At 41.8% G+C, this 17,278-nt stretch overlaps 2 protein-coding genes across 9 annotated transcripts in view; both read left to right on the top strand.

The window, feature by feature from the left end:
- The window catches only part of PIR (pirin), a 151,745-nt gene extending 150,043 nt beyond the window's left edge, over positions 1 to 1,702 (top strand). For all 7 annotated transcript variants that reach the window (XM_070291355.1, XM_070291357.1, XM_070291354.1 and 4 more), the window contains one exon: positions 1,374 to 1,702. In XM_070291355.1, coding sequence (XP_070147456.1) covers positions 1,374 to 1,486 — 113 coding nt within the window. In that variant the 3' untranslated portion in view covers positions 1,487 to 1,702. The remainder of the gene's footprint in view (positions 1 to 1,373) is intronic.
- Positions 1,703 to 1,977: 275 nt separating this feature from the next.
- VEGFD (vascular endothelial growth factor D) overlaps positions 1,978 to 17,278 on the top strand; it is a 43,986-nt gene continuing 28,685 nt past the window's right edge. The window contains exon 1 of one of the 2 annotated variants that reach the window (XM_070291343.1): positions 1,978 to 2,624. In XM_070291343.1, the coding sequence (XP_070147444.1) occupies positions 2,535 to 2,624 (90 nt within the window). In that variant the 5' untranslated portion in view covers positions 1,978 to 2,534. The remainder of the gene's footprint in view (positions 2,625 to 17,278) is intronic. The other variant, XM_070291344.1, reaches the window with a different exon arrangement.

Here is a 17,278-nt window from a genome sequence, read left to right as displayed (position 1 = left end):
GTGATACTGAATCTTCCTTCTCAAGTGCTAACCAAAGTGAATCTCAAATCTGTGCTGATATTCTAACAGTAATTAAGAAGTTTGACTGTGTTATTCCCTCTAAGTACTAAGTTATGTTTTAATCTGGGTCTCTCAGAGAAAAGCCTCTTAGATGAAGCACTTTGTAAAAGCCTCCTGATGAAACGTCTGCATGCTAGGGCAAGAGAGATACTGAATGGACAAATCTGTCAACTGCTTTCATGACACTGCCAATGCCATATAAGAGCTGGCCCTGTTTATCCAACACATGTTGGAGGTGACACAGTCTAAGACAATACCCTTTTGCTCCTACAGTATGTGAAGAGAGGGAAAGAGACAGACATTTTGCCTCTTGGTTGATGAGAAGAGGACTTCTACACCTTTAGCAAAAGCCAAATTCAAACTTAGGGATTAGACAAACTGTGACCCATGGGCCAAATCTGTCCACTACACGTTTTTGTAAATAAAGTTTTATTGGAACACGCCATCACTGGTCACTTGTATATTGTCTCTGACAGCTTTTGTGCTTCAACAGAAGAATTGAGTGGTTGAGACAGACACGATTTGACCCACAAAATCTAAAATATATACTATCTGGCCTAAGTGTACTGACCCTGGAGAATCCAAAATGTGATGTCTTCTTAACTTGAAAATTTTGTAATTTAGTGTCTGTCAGGTGCTACTAATTTTAAGAAATGACTTGGACCCCTCACATAAGGACACAGCCTCATATACTGTGCAGATACCAACACTGTGACAAGATTTGCCAATTTTTAAACATCAGTTCAGTTCTTGATATCAGTCAATTCAATTCTATACAACTGACAACAACAATAAATTTTAAAAGTTCTCTTCGCAAGAAAAAAAATTCTGTAACTATGGATGGTGACAGATGTTAAGTAAACTAATGTAGCAATCATTTCCCAATATATACAAATATCAAATCATTATACTGTACACCTGAAACTAATATAATGTTTGTTGTGTGTCTATTATACTTCCATAAAAAAGATAAAGAGGATAAAGAGAAGTAACAACTACAAAAATAGTTACAATAGAACCAAACCTGAGAATGTTTCAAATAAAAACATTGTCATTGCTGATGACAGCCTGGAGTGGATGAGTGAGCTATAATTGCATTTGTTTATCTGAAGTTTATTCATTATAATCATAAATAATCCTAGTCAAGAAACTTGTACTACAGTCCTCAGGGATCGGGTGCTGTGAAAATAACCTTTTTCAGATATGCCTGAGTTTGTTTCAAATTAAGAAGTACAGAAATACGTACCATTTTCACAGTAGAAAAAAGTGTTCTCATCACCTGGAACTTTCTGAACGTCTCTTTTCTGCTCTAGGTCCGTTTGTGATGAACACAGATGAAGAGATTTCTCAGGCCATTCTTGATTTCAGAAATGCGAAAAACGGCTTTGAAAGAGCCAAAACCTGGAAATCAAAGATCGGAAACTAGTGACAAGCATAAGCGCAGCTCTGACTGCCTTCTAGAATGTTGCCCTTTGTGACATCCACCCATTTAGGGTGTGCAGTTTCCAAGGATGATTTCGCCAGTGTTTGTAAAGAATTCCACACTCAAGTGACAACATGTTTTCTTTTTTTTAAATATAGCACTGCGTGTAAGATATTTCCTGGCCCGAGCAAATAAACCTAATTGTTGCTTCTCTAAAAATCAGTGGTCTTCATTTCAACTAAATTACTAAGCTTCTGTCAAAAAAATTTTTGTATATGTTTACCTTTCCACAGATATGTGCCTATTTTGTCATCTTTGTGCCTGTGTGTTTTTTAGAGCATATTTGATCACTTTCTGTGTGTCTCACTGATATAGGTGTGTGAGCATCTGAGGTCTCTTTCTGAGCAATGCAGTTTCCATGCCTATGTGCTGGGGTTGGTTTCATGTTACAGGTTATCTGCATTAAAGTAACAGCAGTTCTGAGCGCTTCAGTCAGTTTTCAAAACTGCCCCGCTATTGGTAGGGACACGACAGGATTACGGCCAAGACTTCCCTGCTTTTTCTGCCAAAGTCTGTGTCAGATTTAAGACACATGCTCCTGCAAGCTTCCATGAGGGTTGTGAAAAAAGTTTGAATCCACAATTGGGTCCCAGCCTTCTGTAGCTGCAAGCATTGGTGGCCGCACCACCTCCTTATAAAACAACTTGAACCTGGGCGTAGGGTGGAAGGATTTTTTATTTTTTTAATTTGCTGGACATGAAATGGATTTAGCGTGCTTTCTCATTTCAAGTAGAAGACATGTCCACTTCCTGATTATTTTTGGAGCATGAGAATATTTACAATTTTTTTCATCTCTCTCCCCCTTCCATAAGATTGCACAGAAACGCACCTTGACTAATTGATTTTGATCACAACTGATTACTTGTTTTTCCCTGTGAACTCTTGGGGTTTTGAACTTTCCTTCTGGAGAATGCCTTTTGAACCAGTTTGCTCTAGCTGCCTGATGTCAACTGCTTGGTAATCAGTGGATACTGAATACAGAATATTCAGAATGTACAGACAGTGGGCAGTGGTGAATATTTTCATGATGTCTTCTCTGCAGTTGGTGCAGGGCTCCAGTTCTGAACGTGGACCAGTGAAGGTAGGTGAGCTCAATTTTTCATGTGATGCAGATGTTTAAGTTGGCTTATACAGAAGATGCTTTCTTTGCCCCCACTATTTTTGAGATAATAGAAAAATGCAGAACACTACTAATAGTGGGTAGGATATGTCCTGTACTTGTTAATGAGTATTCTGTTTCTTTAGCTTATTCAGATTCTTGCCATGAGTTTTAAAAAATGCTTAGGGTAGGAGGCTTTTGGAGATGTAATAGGACATGAATGGACATTCTGGAATCTTTTCAGATAGGAAAGTTTTCCCTCAACTGTATGTGCAGATGGCACAGTAATTTTTTTATTGGAGTATAGTTATTTACAATGTTGCATTAATTTCTACTGTACCACAGTGATTTGTCTAAGGAAGCATTGATTTGTTTTTATGACACAGATAACTTTGTGGGCTGTTTATTTTCAGGTCATCTGTGAACAGCAAACGTTCCTTTTTTTAGTTAGTTAGTTAACTTCTGTAAATCAAAAACTGCCATGCTTTCTGCAGACATTTTCTCTCTGGTTTTCCAAATTACCCTTTCTACCATGTGGAAAAATCTTTTTGTGGAAGTCGTTTTGGTCCTTTGCGTTTTGAAATGTGTGTAAAACTCAGCCATAATCGAATGTTAGATTCTATTAGTAAGCATCAAATAGAACCCAATGAATTGAGAGTAATACAAAAAAATTAACTGGGATGTAACTGACTGAGCATGATTTCACCCAGTTTTATGCATTTCACAGTTTATATTGTTGTTCTCAGCTTTTGATTTTGAAAATGGTTAAGATATAATTGCTTTGACCAAAGTGGTGCTCAATCATTATTGATTTAAGACTCTCTGGCCATGAACAATCAATGTGGACTTGAGGTTTTGTAGCTGTTGTTAGGACGTGCATTTTCAGTAAGGGTGATATCGCCCCCAACAGGGGAAAATTGTCCTTGGGGATGAAAACGTCTTACTCTTATGTATAAAGCACAGATGTACATACAGTAGAGAAAGAGATACACCATATTTCTGGGAAGATTGACCTCTGTGTTAGAGGTAGAGAGCCACCTTGCCAGCAAGCAACACCTTTCCAACTTTCCAAATTCCAAACGGACACGAGAGGGATCACAGTCGTTCAGCTCCACTTCAGTGCCACCAGCCTGGAGTTGGGATCTCAGTGGCAGATTGCAGGTAAACTGGAATCCCATTTTGAGCCTCAGGGACAGGAGATAAAATGAGACTTGTTTGAAGCAAGTAAGGCTTTTCAGGCTGTTCAGCTGTTTTTAAGTCCACAAAACTCAGGAATCCTAGGCCCCACATGGGGTTTTAAAATATTTTCATTTTACTTTGAAACTTCAGTTGCCTCAGTATAAGAGGAGACTGAATAGTTGGAAAGAAGTCACATTCTTTAGGTTGTTCAGCTCTTTTAAACAGCACAGATACAAGTCTTCAGTTGTCCTGGGCACAGTGAGGTTTTAAATGTTTCAGGGACTTCCCTGGTGGTCCGGTGGTTAGGACTCAGTGCTGTCACTGCCAAGGGCCCAAGTTCAATCCCTGGTCAGGGAACTAAGATCCCACAAGCCATGTGACATGGCCAAAAAAAGTTTCAGATTTACTGCCAGCAGTTTTATTGATTGTATTAAACAGTTTATTTATTAGGGCACTGGAAGAAAGCAGTTGAATTTGAATGTGATAGAAAATACATCTTCACACAGGGAACATGCAGTGTTAATGCTTAGTGATACCATTAGCAATTTTTTTCATATATATCCAGATTGCCTTCAAAAAGGGAAGCTCTGTATAGTGAGCTTAGACCCAACACTTAGCTCAGTTAAATCTTTCTGATGTGAAGAAAAGACGTGCATACAGTTACACAGAAGTTTGGGCACAGATGTGAGTGGGTGGTGAAGGCTCAGGAGGTACATTGTACTGATTATTATACTTTTTCTTTTCCCCCATAATTTTCTCTTAAGAGAAAAATCCAAGAAGAAATATGTTTCTTAATGTTCTTCTTGTTTAAATCAAAATTTACCATGAAAGCATATTCAGGGTGGTAATAGTTTGGACACTGGAATATGAATGTATTTTGTGCTTGTTGAGATAAAACTATTTCATTTATTCCAAGATGTGTCCAGGGTCCTCCTTGGTGGCCGGTCCATGAGTGTGATCTCTAGCCTTCCTCTCTTCTGACTACCTCTTTTTCTGAAAGGTTGCCCTTCACCCAGTCTTCACTTTCTAGCCTTGAACATCTGCTGTTTTTTCACCTTAGACTAGCAGTGCCTGTAGTACAGTTATACGAGTCTGTGAATATTCCTTTTCCTGCAGTAACTGTGCAAACGGCTGCCAGTACCCCCGACAGTTGTGCTCACTGCCATTTGAGTATAAGACCTCCTGATTTCATTGGTCTTGCTACTTGTACTTAGCTGTTTGGGGGCAGCAGTGCCTGGAATTTGTGAACTGAGAAAAATCTGCTGGAAAGTCTCAAATCTACTGTTTAGCTGATAAGTTTTGCAGTCTGAGCATAATATGTTTTCTTCTAGAAATAAGATTAACCCAGTCCCTCTTTCTGACTCACTAGTATAATCAAAGTAACCATCTAGATATGGGATTTATTTCTGTCTGTTCTCTCCAGCTTTTATATATGTTGGGGTAGTCATGTACAGCTGCATAGGGCGTGCAGTGCACAACTCTAGGACCCTCTAGCCACCTGGTCTCATATCTGTATATGATAACCTTGGCTACAGCAGTGTACACTCTCTGGGCTTTTGATTAATAAATATCTGCAACCTCACTGTCCTGTCATTTGCATCCATCTTCTGGCCAGTACTATTTCTAGTATATTTGATGAGCATTTCTTGTCACCAGGAATCTTGGACCCCCCTTAAGTCACTAAGGGAAGCCATCTGCCATAAATCTTTTCAAAGTCACTGAGGCAGACATACCAATAGAAGTGACAAAGGGTTCATTCCGGGTCAGGTTTGGCTAACTCTTTTCTGACAAAATTGGTTTCCTTCTCCCCTGTGCTACCTTCCAGCCCCCTCTTTCATAACCTCACTGGCAGGAGAATATTGTTGAGTGGTAGAGTCATTCAGACTCTGCCTAAGACTGGAACAAGTCCAAGGTCCACAGGAATGTAGGGCACCTCTAACTTCCATGAGAAGCCACATGGCTCGCAAATTTATAACCTTGTGTCACTTGTCTTCCCCTGAAATTATCTCTAGAGGTAAATGAATAACAAAGACTGAGGTGCGCCTTCCATATTTAACTCCAGGAAGCAGACTGGCCCTCACTGGCCTCCGCAGGTCACGCGCAAGGAAGTCCCTTGACTTTGCTGCTAGTCAGATGGCCTTTTGAGCTCATGTCTGGTTTCCTCTCAGGCATAGTCCTTGGCACAAAGGATATTTGAAATGTTTTCCATTGATTTCTTCTTCATTTATGAACATATAGGTAAATGTATTGAATTACATGCTTCTGTACACAGAGGTCTTCTCGCCTAGTCAGTCACTTTTAACTGGTGGGGAAACCTTTATATCACTTGAGCCTGTTATTACTATTCAGGATATAGTAAACCCCCTGTATCTTACAGCATGAGTATAGTACTTCCATGTATGACTTATGTTTTTATTTTGAAAAATCTGATTTGGACTTGTGGATTAACATTTAGTATAGACCCTTAAAAGCTCTAGAAAAAAATCACATGAAAGCTGCATGTTGAGTGAATTTGATTAAGGAACCGCTCTTGGGACAAGCTTAAAAGACAGTTTGTGGAATGAAAATGTAGTATTTGGACACGTGCGTGCTTCCTTGTAGAGTGTAACATAGGGTGCTCTGGAACTCCCAGGCACGTTTATGGTAACCACAGTGGCCTAGAGGCACTCAAGAAAGAGGGGCACATGTGGCAGTAACATTGTTTCTGGGCACATTTCTGAGCTCAGCTCTTTCCCACCCCTTGAGATTAGCAGAGATGCTGGGAAACTATCCACAGTTGGGAATATGATTGAGATGAGGTGAGATGAGACATTTGTTCTTTGTGCCATGAAGAAAATCAAGAAGGGGACAGACACAGAGGGGTGGGTTGGGGGAGACTTCTCTGATTTCCTTTCATTTGTGTAGACCTCTGGAGGAAGTGAGGGGGCAGTGGTTGTGGTGAGGGAAGGGCGTGGTCTTGCGTGTTTAGGTATCAGCCAGGGGCCAGTGTGGCTGGAGTAGGGAGAGTGGAGGCCAGAACTGCAGCTTCTGAGGTTGGAGAAACAGCCTGGGCATATCACATAGAAAGGATGAGATGGTTGGATGGCCTCACCGACTCAAATGGACATGAGTCTGAACAAGCTCCAGGAGATGGGAAAGCAAGCCTGCTGTGCTGCATCCATGGGGTCGTGAAGAGTCAGACATGACTTAGTGACTGGACAACAACAACAATCACCCAGAGTGTGGCTGTGTTCCAGTAAAACTTCATGGACACTGAAATTTGAATTGTGTATCATTTCCATGCATCACGAAATAGTCTTCTTATTTGTTGCAATAATTTAAAATTATAGGAAGGAATTCTTAGCTCACAGACCACACGAAAAGAGACTGCAGGCTGGATTTGACCCACAGGGCATAGCTGGCAAAACCTGATCTGTGTCTATCTTCTTCATAGACTGTATCAGGACTTGACATTTTTTTATTTGCTTGTGTATAGGGTAGGACACATCACTTCTGGTCACAACCTCTTTGACCCCCTGGCCCCATCCAACAACCAGGGGCCAGAAAGTGCAAGCCTTCCCTGTGCTCAGAAAGCTGGAACTATTTAGTGATTAGTATTCTGACTAACCCACACAACTGTTCGATTCTAAGTGTTTTCTGAACATACCACTGAGATGGGAGGTGACTGTGGTTGGACACTGGGGTAGAATCATGGAAGGAAGGAAGACACTTGGGTTTCTTTATGCTGCTCAAGAGGATCCTTTTTCCTGGAAAAGGCAAGCTGTACATTCAGTTCAGTGAACATTTGTGGAATGTCCACCGTGTGCCAGGCACATGACTGGAAATGACATTTTTATAAAATAAAGATGTCTCAGTTATTTGCATGTCTTACCAGCAGCCAAGGAGCTCAACTTGGCCTGTGAGAAGGATAATTTTAGTGCCTGAAACCTTAGGTAATAATGAAAGTTTTAATGAGTCTCTTTCTGTCATTCATTGTCATCTAAATAATTATACCACTCCTATCTTTGAGAAAAGTATTGCTTTCCTAAAATCTAGGTTTGCCTGAAATTATTTCTGGAGAAAGAAAATGACATGTCGAATATTGCGATGGCAGAGATTTTGTTACTTATGGTTCCATTCTACAGGGAGTTGGCAAGAGTGTGATTTTGATTGAAGGAATTCCCTGAGTACATCTGTATAAGAGACCCTCTGAAAAGAACTGTTCATAACTTGCTTCATAACTATCCTGTCACAGCAAGACTGGAGAACACTGGGCATCTCAGACAATGCAGAGGTTGTAGATGAGGAAGAGGAAAGCCATGGGTGCTGACATGGGACCACTGCATCTTTAGGAGAAAGAGGGAAATTAAGCATCCTGGGCTGACTGCCAGTTGCATGGCAAGTGAAGTCGCTCAGTCATTCCCAACTCTTTGCAACCCCATGGATAGTAGCCTGCCCCAAGCTTCTCTGTCCATGGGATTTTCAAGGCAAGAGGCTGGAGTGGATTGCCATTTCCTTCTCCAGGGAATCTTCCCAACCCAGGGATCAAACCCAGGTCTCTCACATTGTAGACAGACACTTTACCATCTGAGCCACCAGGGCTGCCTAATAAAAAGGAAGATGAGGTTTGACATAAAGATCCTCTGTCCACCCAGTGGATTATGTTTTACTTAGGCTGACATACGGCTGTAGGAGTCACAATAATGCAATGTGACCATCCAGTCCAAATTTCAATCGTTCAGAACATTGATAACCAGCATTAATGTGGCTGAGCTGAAAGTCAGGATCAAGGCTGAAACTACAGGTTGAGTATGGGTCTGCCCCACGTAACTCTCATCTGCCTGGATCAGTGGGCCAGAAGGGACACATACTTGCAGTGATGGCAGAAGTGTAGGAGAGCTATGTATTCACAAATGCATTTCAACACTCTGCTTGCATCATGTCTTATAACATCCTATTGGTCGAAGCAGGTCATGTGGCCCAACGTCAGTGGGGCTGAGAAACATACTCTTCTCTTGGGGGAGACAGGTGGAGGCAGTGAAATTGTTTTTAACAATAACCTAATTCCAATCCCAAAGGAAGGCAATGCCAAAGAATGCTCAGACTACCACACAATTGCACTTATCTCACACACTAGTAAAGTAATACTTAAAATTCTCCAAGCCAGGCTTCAGCAATACATGAACCGTGAACTTCCAGATGTTCAAGCTGGCTTTAGAAAAGGCAGAGGAACCAGAGATCAAATTGCCAACATCTGCTGGATCATCGAAAAAGCAAGAGAGTTCCAGAAAAACATCTATTTCTGCTTTATTGACTATGCCAAAGCTGTTGACTGTGTGGATCACAATAAACTGTGGAAAATTCTTCAAGAGATGGGAATACCAGACCACCTGACCTGCCCCTTGAGAAACCTATATGCAGGTCAGGAAGCAACAGTTAGAACTGGACATGGAACAACAGCCTTGTTCCAAATAGAAAAAGGAGTACATCAAGCCTGTATATTGTCACCCTGCTTATTTAACTTCTATGCAGAGTACATCATGAGAAACGCTGGGCTGGAAGAAGCACAAGCTGGAATAAGATTGCTGAGAGAAATATCAATAACCTCAGATATGCAGATGACACCACCCTTATGGCAGAAAGTGAAGAAGAACTAAAAAGCCTCTTGGTGAAAGTGAAAGGGGAGAGTGAAAAATTTGGCTTAAAGCTCAACATTCAGAAAATGAAGATCATGGCATCCGGTCCCATCACTTCATGGGAAATAGATGGGGAGACAGTGGAAACAGTGGCTGACTTTATTTTTGGGGGCTCCAAAATCACTGCAGATGGTGATTGCAGCCATGAAATTAAAAGACGCTTACTCCTTGGAAGGAAAGTTATGACCAACCTAGATAGCATATTCAAAAGCTGAGACATTGTTTTGCCAACAAAGGTCCGTCTAGTCAAGGCTATGGTTTTCCCAGTGGTCTGTATGGATGTGAGAGTTGGACTGTAAAGAAAGCTGAGTGCCGAAGAATTGATGCTTTTGAACTGTGGTCTTGGAGAAGACTCTTGAGAGTCCCTTGGACTTCAAGGAGGTCCAATCAGTCCATTCTAAAGGAGATCAGTCCTGGATGTTCTTTGGAAAGACTGATGCTAAAGCTGAAACTCCAGTACTTTGACCACCTCATGAGAAGAGTTGACTCATTGGAAAAGACTCTGATGCTGGGAGGGATTGGGGGCAGGAGGAGAAGGGGACGACAGAGGATGAGATGGCTGGATGGCATCACCGACTTGATGGACATGAGTTTGAGTGAACTCTGGGAGTTGGTGATGGATAGGGAGGCCTGGAATGCTGCAGCCCATGGGGTCGCAAAGAGTCGGACATGACTGAGCGACTGAACTGAACTTTATTACTATAAAGGCTTCACATTGTTTCCTCAGATGTTGGGCCCTTCATCTTTGAGATCAGTGATAAAAAGACTGTAACAGATCTTAGGGCTATAGCTGAGGTTATTCAGAGCATCCTTTTAGAGTTTTGCCACTCAAGCACATCCCACACTAATTTCCCCCCACATGTCCTAAGCATAGATGCATCCAGTCAGAGCAGAGATGTTAGAATGGAGCATGAATTTAAAACATGTAAAGGGAAGCATACGCCCTTTCCTGCATGCTAGACAGTTTGGCTGGGGAGAAACCGTCCTGTGATACTCACCAAATTGGAGGATGTAGAGGTCCCAGACACCTTAGCCATCTAGTATCCCCTTAAAATACCCAGACAGCTATGCACAAACACTCGCGCAAATGTACACATACACACATTTATACTTTCTGTGAGTCTGTAGTTCCTTTCCCTAGTCTAAGTTTAATTAAACACCCTGGTTTCTCACATTTATGCATTTAAATATAGAACTGCATGAGTCAAAGAACCACCAGTAGCGTGAGGCCCCACCAAAGGGCCATGTTTCTAGATTTCAGAGCAGCAGGACCAGGCCTTCAGCTGGTTCCATCTAAGTCATTACAAGCAAATGTGCATTCTCCTCCCTGCCCTCAGTTGGCATGGCCCACACAATTAGGTGTCATCTGTAATGGGGAAGGCTGGACTCTAATGACAAAGCACAAAGGTTTAAGAAGTGGGTGGTTTTTCCTTCACTCATCTGTAAAGACCTATGTAAGCCTGGGTAAATACTTGAAAATTAGCATTTCATCTGAAAATACATCCCAGAAATATTTTTTAAAGATATTTACCCTGCAAAAGCTCTTCTCTTTTAAATTTTTATTTACTATGGTTTGGGTGGCCCTATCTTGCTCTTTTCAAACTCAACTCGAGTTGCTCAGGGAAATCAAGGCCCATGAAACACCTCTGAACCCCAACACAGGACCAGATGCCCCACCCCTGAGAAAGGAAGGGAAGGCAGTGAATGTTAGCACGTGCCTCCTCTGCATCTGACCCTTTCCTACTTATGGCCCTCAGTAATCTCCACATCAGTGATATGAAAAGCTTTGCATTCTGAAATGAGGAAACCATGACTTAAGGAAATTCAATAATTCACCCTCAGTCAAATAGCTAAAAAGGAACAGTGCCTGGATTCAAACCCAGCTTACTTTATGTTTTTAAAGTTATTCTATGGCAAAGATGATCATTTTTCCCATTTGATGTGCTGTTCTGTGAATTTTAACACAGATTTCTGTGACCACCACCATAATCAAGATACAGAAAAAATTCCTTTATGCTACTCTTCAATCTATGCCCCAATCAGCAATACTGCAGAAGCTGAATTCAAATGGTTCTGTGAAGACCCACAAGACCTTCTAGAACCAACACCAAAAAAGATGATCTTTTCATCATAGGGGACTGGAATGCAAAGGTAAGGAGTCAAGAGATACCTGGAGTAAAAGGCAAGTTTGGCCTTGGAGTACAAAATCAAGCAGGGCAAAAGCTAATAGAGTTTGCCAAGAGAACACACTGGTTATAGCAAACACCCTCTTCCAACAACACAAGAGATGACTCTGCACATGGATATCACCAGGTGGTCAATAACAAAATGAGATTGATTATATTCTTTGCAGCCAAAGATGGAGAAACTCTACACAGTCAGCAAAAACAAGACCAGGAGCTGACTGTGGCTCAGATCATCAGCTCCTTATTGCAAAATTCAGGCTTAAACTGAAGAAAGTATGGAAAACCACTGGCCATTCAGGTATGACCTAAATCAGATCCCTTATGATTATATAGTAGGGGTGGTGAATAGATTCAAGGGATTAGATCTGGTAGACAGAATGCCTGAAGAACTGTGAATGGAAGTTCATAACATTGTACAGGAGGCAAGTGACCAAAACCATCCCAAAGAAAAAGAAATGCAAGGCAGCAAAGTAGTTGTCTGAGGAGACTTTACACATAGCTGAGAAAAGAACAGAAACAAAAGGCAAAGGAGAAAGGGAAATATATACCCAACTGAATGCAGGGTTCCAGAGAATAGCAAGGAAAGATAAGAAAGCCTTCTTAAGTGAACAATGCAAAGAAATAGAGGAAGACTATAATGGGGAAGACTAGAGATCTCTTCAAGAAAATTGGAGATACCAAGGGAACATTTCGTGCAAAGATGGGCTCCATAAAGGACAGAAATGGCAAGGATCTAACAGAAGCAGAAGAGATTAAGAGATGGCAAGAATACACAGTAGAACTATACAAAAAAGATCTTATGACCTGGATAACCAAAATGGTGTGGTCACTCACCTAGAGGCAGATATCCTGGAGTGTGAAATCAAGTGGGTCGTAGGAAGCATAACTACAAACAAAGCTAGTGGAGGTGATGGAATTCCAGCTGAGCTATTTGAAATACTAAAGGATGATGTTGTTAAAGTGCTGCACTCAATATACCAGCAAATTTGGAAAAGTCAGCAGTGGCCATAGGACTGGAAAAGGTCACGTTTCATTCCAATCCCAGAGAAAGGCAATACCAAGTAATGTTCAGTTCAGGGCAGTGCAGTCACTCAGTCGTGTCTAACTCTTTGCGACCCCATGAACCGCAGCACGCCAGGCCTCCCTGTCCATCACCAACTCCCGGAGTCCACCAAACTGATGTCCATCGAGTTGGTGATGCCATCCAACCATCTCATCGTCTGTCGTCCCCTTCTCCTCCTGCCCTCAATCTTTCCCAGCATCAGAGTCTTTTCCAATGAGTCAGCTCTTTGCATCAGGTGGCCAAAGTATTGGAGTTTCAGCTTCAACATCAGTCCTTCCAATGAACACCGGGACTGATCTCCTTTAGGATGGACTGATTTGAACTCCTTGCAGTCCAAGGGACTCTCAAGAGTCTTCTCCAACACCACAGTTCAAAAGCATCAATTCTTTGGTGCTCAGCTTTCTTTATAGTCCAACTATCATCCATACATGACCACTGGAAAAACCATAGCCTTGACTAGATGGACCTTTGTTGACAAAGTAATGTCTCTGCTTTTTAATATGCTATCAAGGTTGGTCATAACTTTCCTTCCAAGGAGTAAGTGTCTTTTAATTTCATGGCTGCAATCACCATCTGCAGTGATTTTGGAGCCCAGAAAAATAAAGTCAGCCACTGTTTCCACTGTTCCCCCATCTATTTCCCATGAATTGATGGGACCGGATGCCATGATCTTAGTTTTCTGAATGTTGAGACTTAAGCCAACTTTTTCACTCTCTTCTTTCAGTTTCATCAGGAGGCTCTTTAGTTCTTCTTCACTTTCTGCCATAAGGATGGTGTCATCTGCATTTCTGAGGTTATTGATATTTCTCCCAGCAATCTTGATTCCAGCTTATGCTTCTTCCAGCCCAGCGTTTCTCATGATGTACTCTGCATAGAAGTTAAATAAGCAGGGTGACAATATACAGCCTTGACGTACTCCTTTTCCTATTTGGAACCAGTCTGTTGTTCCATGTCCAGTTCTAACTGTTGCTTCCTGACCTGCGTACAGAGTTCTCAAGAGGCAGGTCAGGTGGTCTGGTATTCCCATCTCTCAGAATTTTCCACAGTTTATTGTGATCCGCACAGTCAACAGCTTTGGCATAGTCAATAAAGCAGAAATGGATGTTTTTCTGGAACTCTCTTGCTTTTTCGATGATCCAGCAGATGTTGGCAATTTGATCTCGTTCCTCTGCCTTTTCTAAAGCCAGCTTGAACATCTGGAAGTTCATGGTTCATGTATTGCTGAAGCCTGGCTTGGAGAATTTTAAGTATTACTTTACTAGTGTGTGAGATGAGTGCAATTGTGTGGTAGTCTGAGCATTCTTTGGCATTGCCTTTCTTTGGGATTGGAATGAAAACTGACTTTTTCCAGTCCTGTGGCCACTGCTGAGTTTTCCAAATTTGCTGGCATATTGAGTGCAGCACTTTCACAGCATCATCTTTCAGAATCTGAAATAGCTCCACTGGAATTCCATCACCTCTACTAGCTTTGTTTGTAGTGATGCTTCCTAAGGCCCACTTGACTTCACATTTCAGGATGTCTGGCTCTAGGTGAGTGATCACACCATCATAATTATCTGGGTCGTGAAGATCTTTTTTGTACAGATCTGTGTATTCTTGCCACCTCTTTTTAATATCTTCTGCTTCTGTAATGTTCAAACTACCACGTAATTGCACTCATGTTACATGCTAACAAAGTAATACTCAAAATTCACCAAGCTAGGTCTCAACGTTATGTGAAATGAGAACTTCCAGATGTCAATCTGGATCTAGAAAAGGCAGAGGAACCAGAATTCAAATTTCCAACATCCGTTGGATCATAGAAAAAGCAAAGGAATTCCAGAAAAACATCTACTTCTGCTTTATTGACTACATTAAAGCCTTTGACTGTGTGTATCACAACAAACTGTGGAAACTTGGTAAAAAGATAGGAATACCAGACCACCTGACCTGCCTCCTGAGAAACCTGCATGCAGGTCAAGATGCAACAGTTAGAACTGGACATGGAACAATGGACTGGTTCAAAATTTGGAAAGAAGTATGTCAAGGCTGTATATTGTCACCCTGCTTATTTAACTTTTATACAGAGTATATCATGCTAAATTCCAGGCTGGGTGAATCACAAGCTGAATCAAGATTGTTGGGAGAAATATCAACAACTTCAGATATGCAGATGATACCACTCAAATGGCAGAAAGAGAAGAGGAACTAAAGAGCCTCTTGATGATGGTGAAAGAGTAGAGTGAAAAATCTGGCTTAAAACTCAACATTCAAAAAACTAAGATCATGGCGTGCAGTCCCATCTCTTCATGGCAAATAGATGGGGAAAAGTGGAAACAGTGACAGATTTTATTTTCTTGGCCTCCAAAATCATTCCAGATGGTGACTGAAGCCACAAAATTAAAAGATGCTTGCTCCTTGGAAGGAAAACTACGATGAACCTGGACAGCATATTAAATGGCAGAAACATCACTTTGCCTACAGAAGTCTGTATAGTCAAAGTTATTGGTTTTTCCAGTAGTCATGTATGGATGTGAGAGTTGGATCATAAAGAAGGCTGAGCACCAAAGAATTGGCTTTTGAACTATAGTGTTGGAGAAGACTCTTGAGAGTCTGTTGGACTACAAGGAGATCAAACCAGTCAATCCTAAAGGAAATCAACCGTCCTTCATTGGAAGGACTGATGCTAAAGCTGAAGCTCCAGTACTTTGGCCATCTGATGCAAAGAGCCAACTCATTATGAAAAGACCCTGATGCTGGGAAAGATTGAAGGCAGGAGGAGAAGGGGACGACAGAAGATGAGATGATTGGATGGCATCACCGACTCGATGGACAAGAGTTTGAGCAAATTCTGGGAAATAGTGAAGGACAGGGAATCCACGGGGTTGCAAAGAGTTGGACATAAGTTAGTGACTGAACAACAACAACCCTTTCATAATCATACTCCTCCCAGCCTCTGGCAACCTCTGCTCTGTTCTCCATCACTATCATCCTGGATTTTTGAGAATGTTATTAATGGAATCATACCATCAGTAACCTTTTCAGACTTGCTTCTTTCACTCCTAATGCCTTTGAGATCCATCCAAGTTGCTGTACATACCAGCCATTCATTCCTTTTTACGGCCAAGTCATATTCCATAGGATGGGTGTAGCACAGTTTGCCTAAGCAACTGTTCACATACTGAATGACATCCTGGTTGTTTCCAAGTTTTTTTAGCTCTTTCAAGGAAAGCTAGTATAAACATTCATGTCAAGGTTTTTGGGTGAATCTACATTCTTGCTTCTCAAGGGTAAATTCCCAGGAGTGGGACTGCTGGGTCATATGGCGACTGTCTGTTGAACTTTGTAAGAAACTGCCAGCATGTTTTGCAGACTGCTCTACCACTCAAAGCCAATTTTAAGCCATTCTCATCCATTGCCCTCCCCTCTCCAGTCAGCCATCTGTCCAGACCACAGAGTGGTTTCCAGTATCAGGCAAAGCTTCCTTTTAGGGGATGCAGTGTCCACTTGAGAGCTACAGGAGGCAAAGGCACACAACTTCAGTTTGGCCTCCTGAGTCTAACATGGCCTGGGTGGGTTCCTTGACAGGCTAGGAGAGTGAGAAAAGGGAAGAGGTGTTGGAGAACAGTATCTGTGGACAGCTGGGAACATGATGGTGTAACTTGGACCCCAAATCAGAGAAAAGTTGGTGGTTTGGGCTAAACCTTAAACATCAAGCTAAAGATGAAATGCTTTTCCAGTCAAACAGAAGTTTGCTGAGAGGTGAAAGGAGCATGGAATTATTTGTCTTGCAACAGGATCCACCTCCCTAAACCCACTGCAAAGGGAAATAAATAGCTAACAGTGGTTCCCTTAACTCCAGAGACCAATAGGCAGAGGACTAGTTCCCCAGGCAACACTTATAAATCCCAAAGCAAATCCAGGGAAAGTCACGTGAAATGTGTTCCCTCCACAGTGCACTCTGAAGCTTGTGGATCTTGTGGATCTTCCAAATATACAAATTCTCTCTACCCCACCGCTGTATCACTAAACTTCCTGAAGACAAGCTGCCAATACAGTTTGACAAAGTAGCATCATCAGTTTTGAAAAGGCTTAGAAACAGACCCACAGTTCCTGAGAGATCCAGTGGGGAATATTGCAAAGCTGGTCTCCTTTTTCATACCTAGAACAGGAGGATTCTTAAGAGCATGGGACCCAAGAACAACTTTTGGCAACAGTTGGGCTCTGACAGCTCAGAGCCAGGAATGGAACTCAGCCGTGTACTCCCAAGCCATGCCCATTCCTCTTGGCAATGTATTTATATTCTAATTTTTATTTTCCTTCAAATAGTTTCTAGACTGCCATGTGGAAGGATTAGAATTTACTATTCCCTGGTAAATTCCAGTAAGTTAAAGCAATGCTGTGTCATGCTAAGTCATTTCAGTCGTGTTCGACTCTGCAACCCTATGGGCTGTAGCCCATCAAGCTCCTCTGTTCATGGGATTCTCCAGGCCAGAATACTGGAGTGGGTAGCCATTCCATTGTCCAGAGGATCTTTCTGACCCAGGGATCCAA

This window comes from Ovis canadensis, chromosome X (assembly GCF_042477335.2).
Source record: "Ovis canadensis isolate MfBH-ARS-UI-01 breed Bighorn chromosome X, ARS-UI_OviCan_v2, whole genome shotgun sequence".
NCBI lineage: Eukaryota > Metazoa > Chordata > Mammalia > Artiodactyla > Bovidae > Ovis > Ovis canadensis.
Note: the sequence above shows the minus strand (reverse complement) of the source record. Positions and strands in the feature narration are given on the sequence as shown.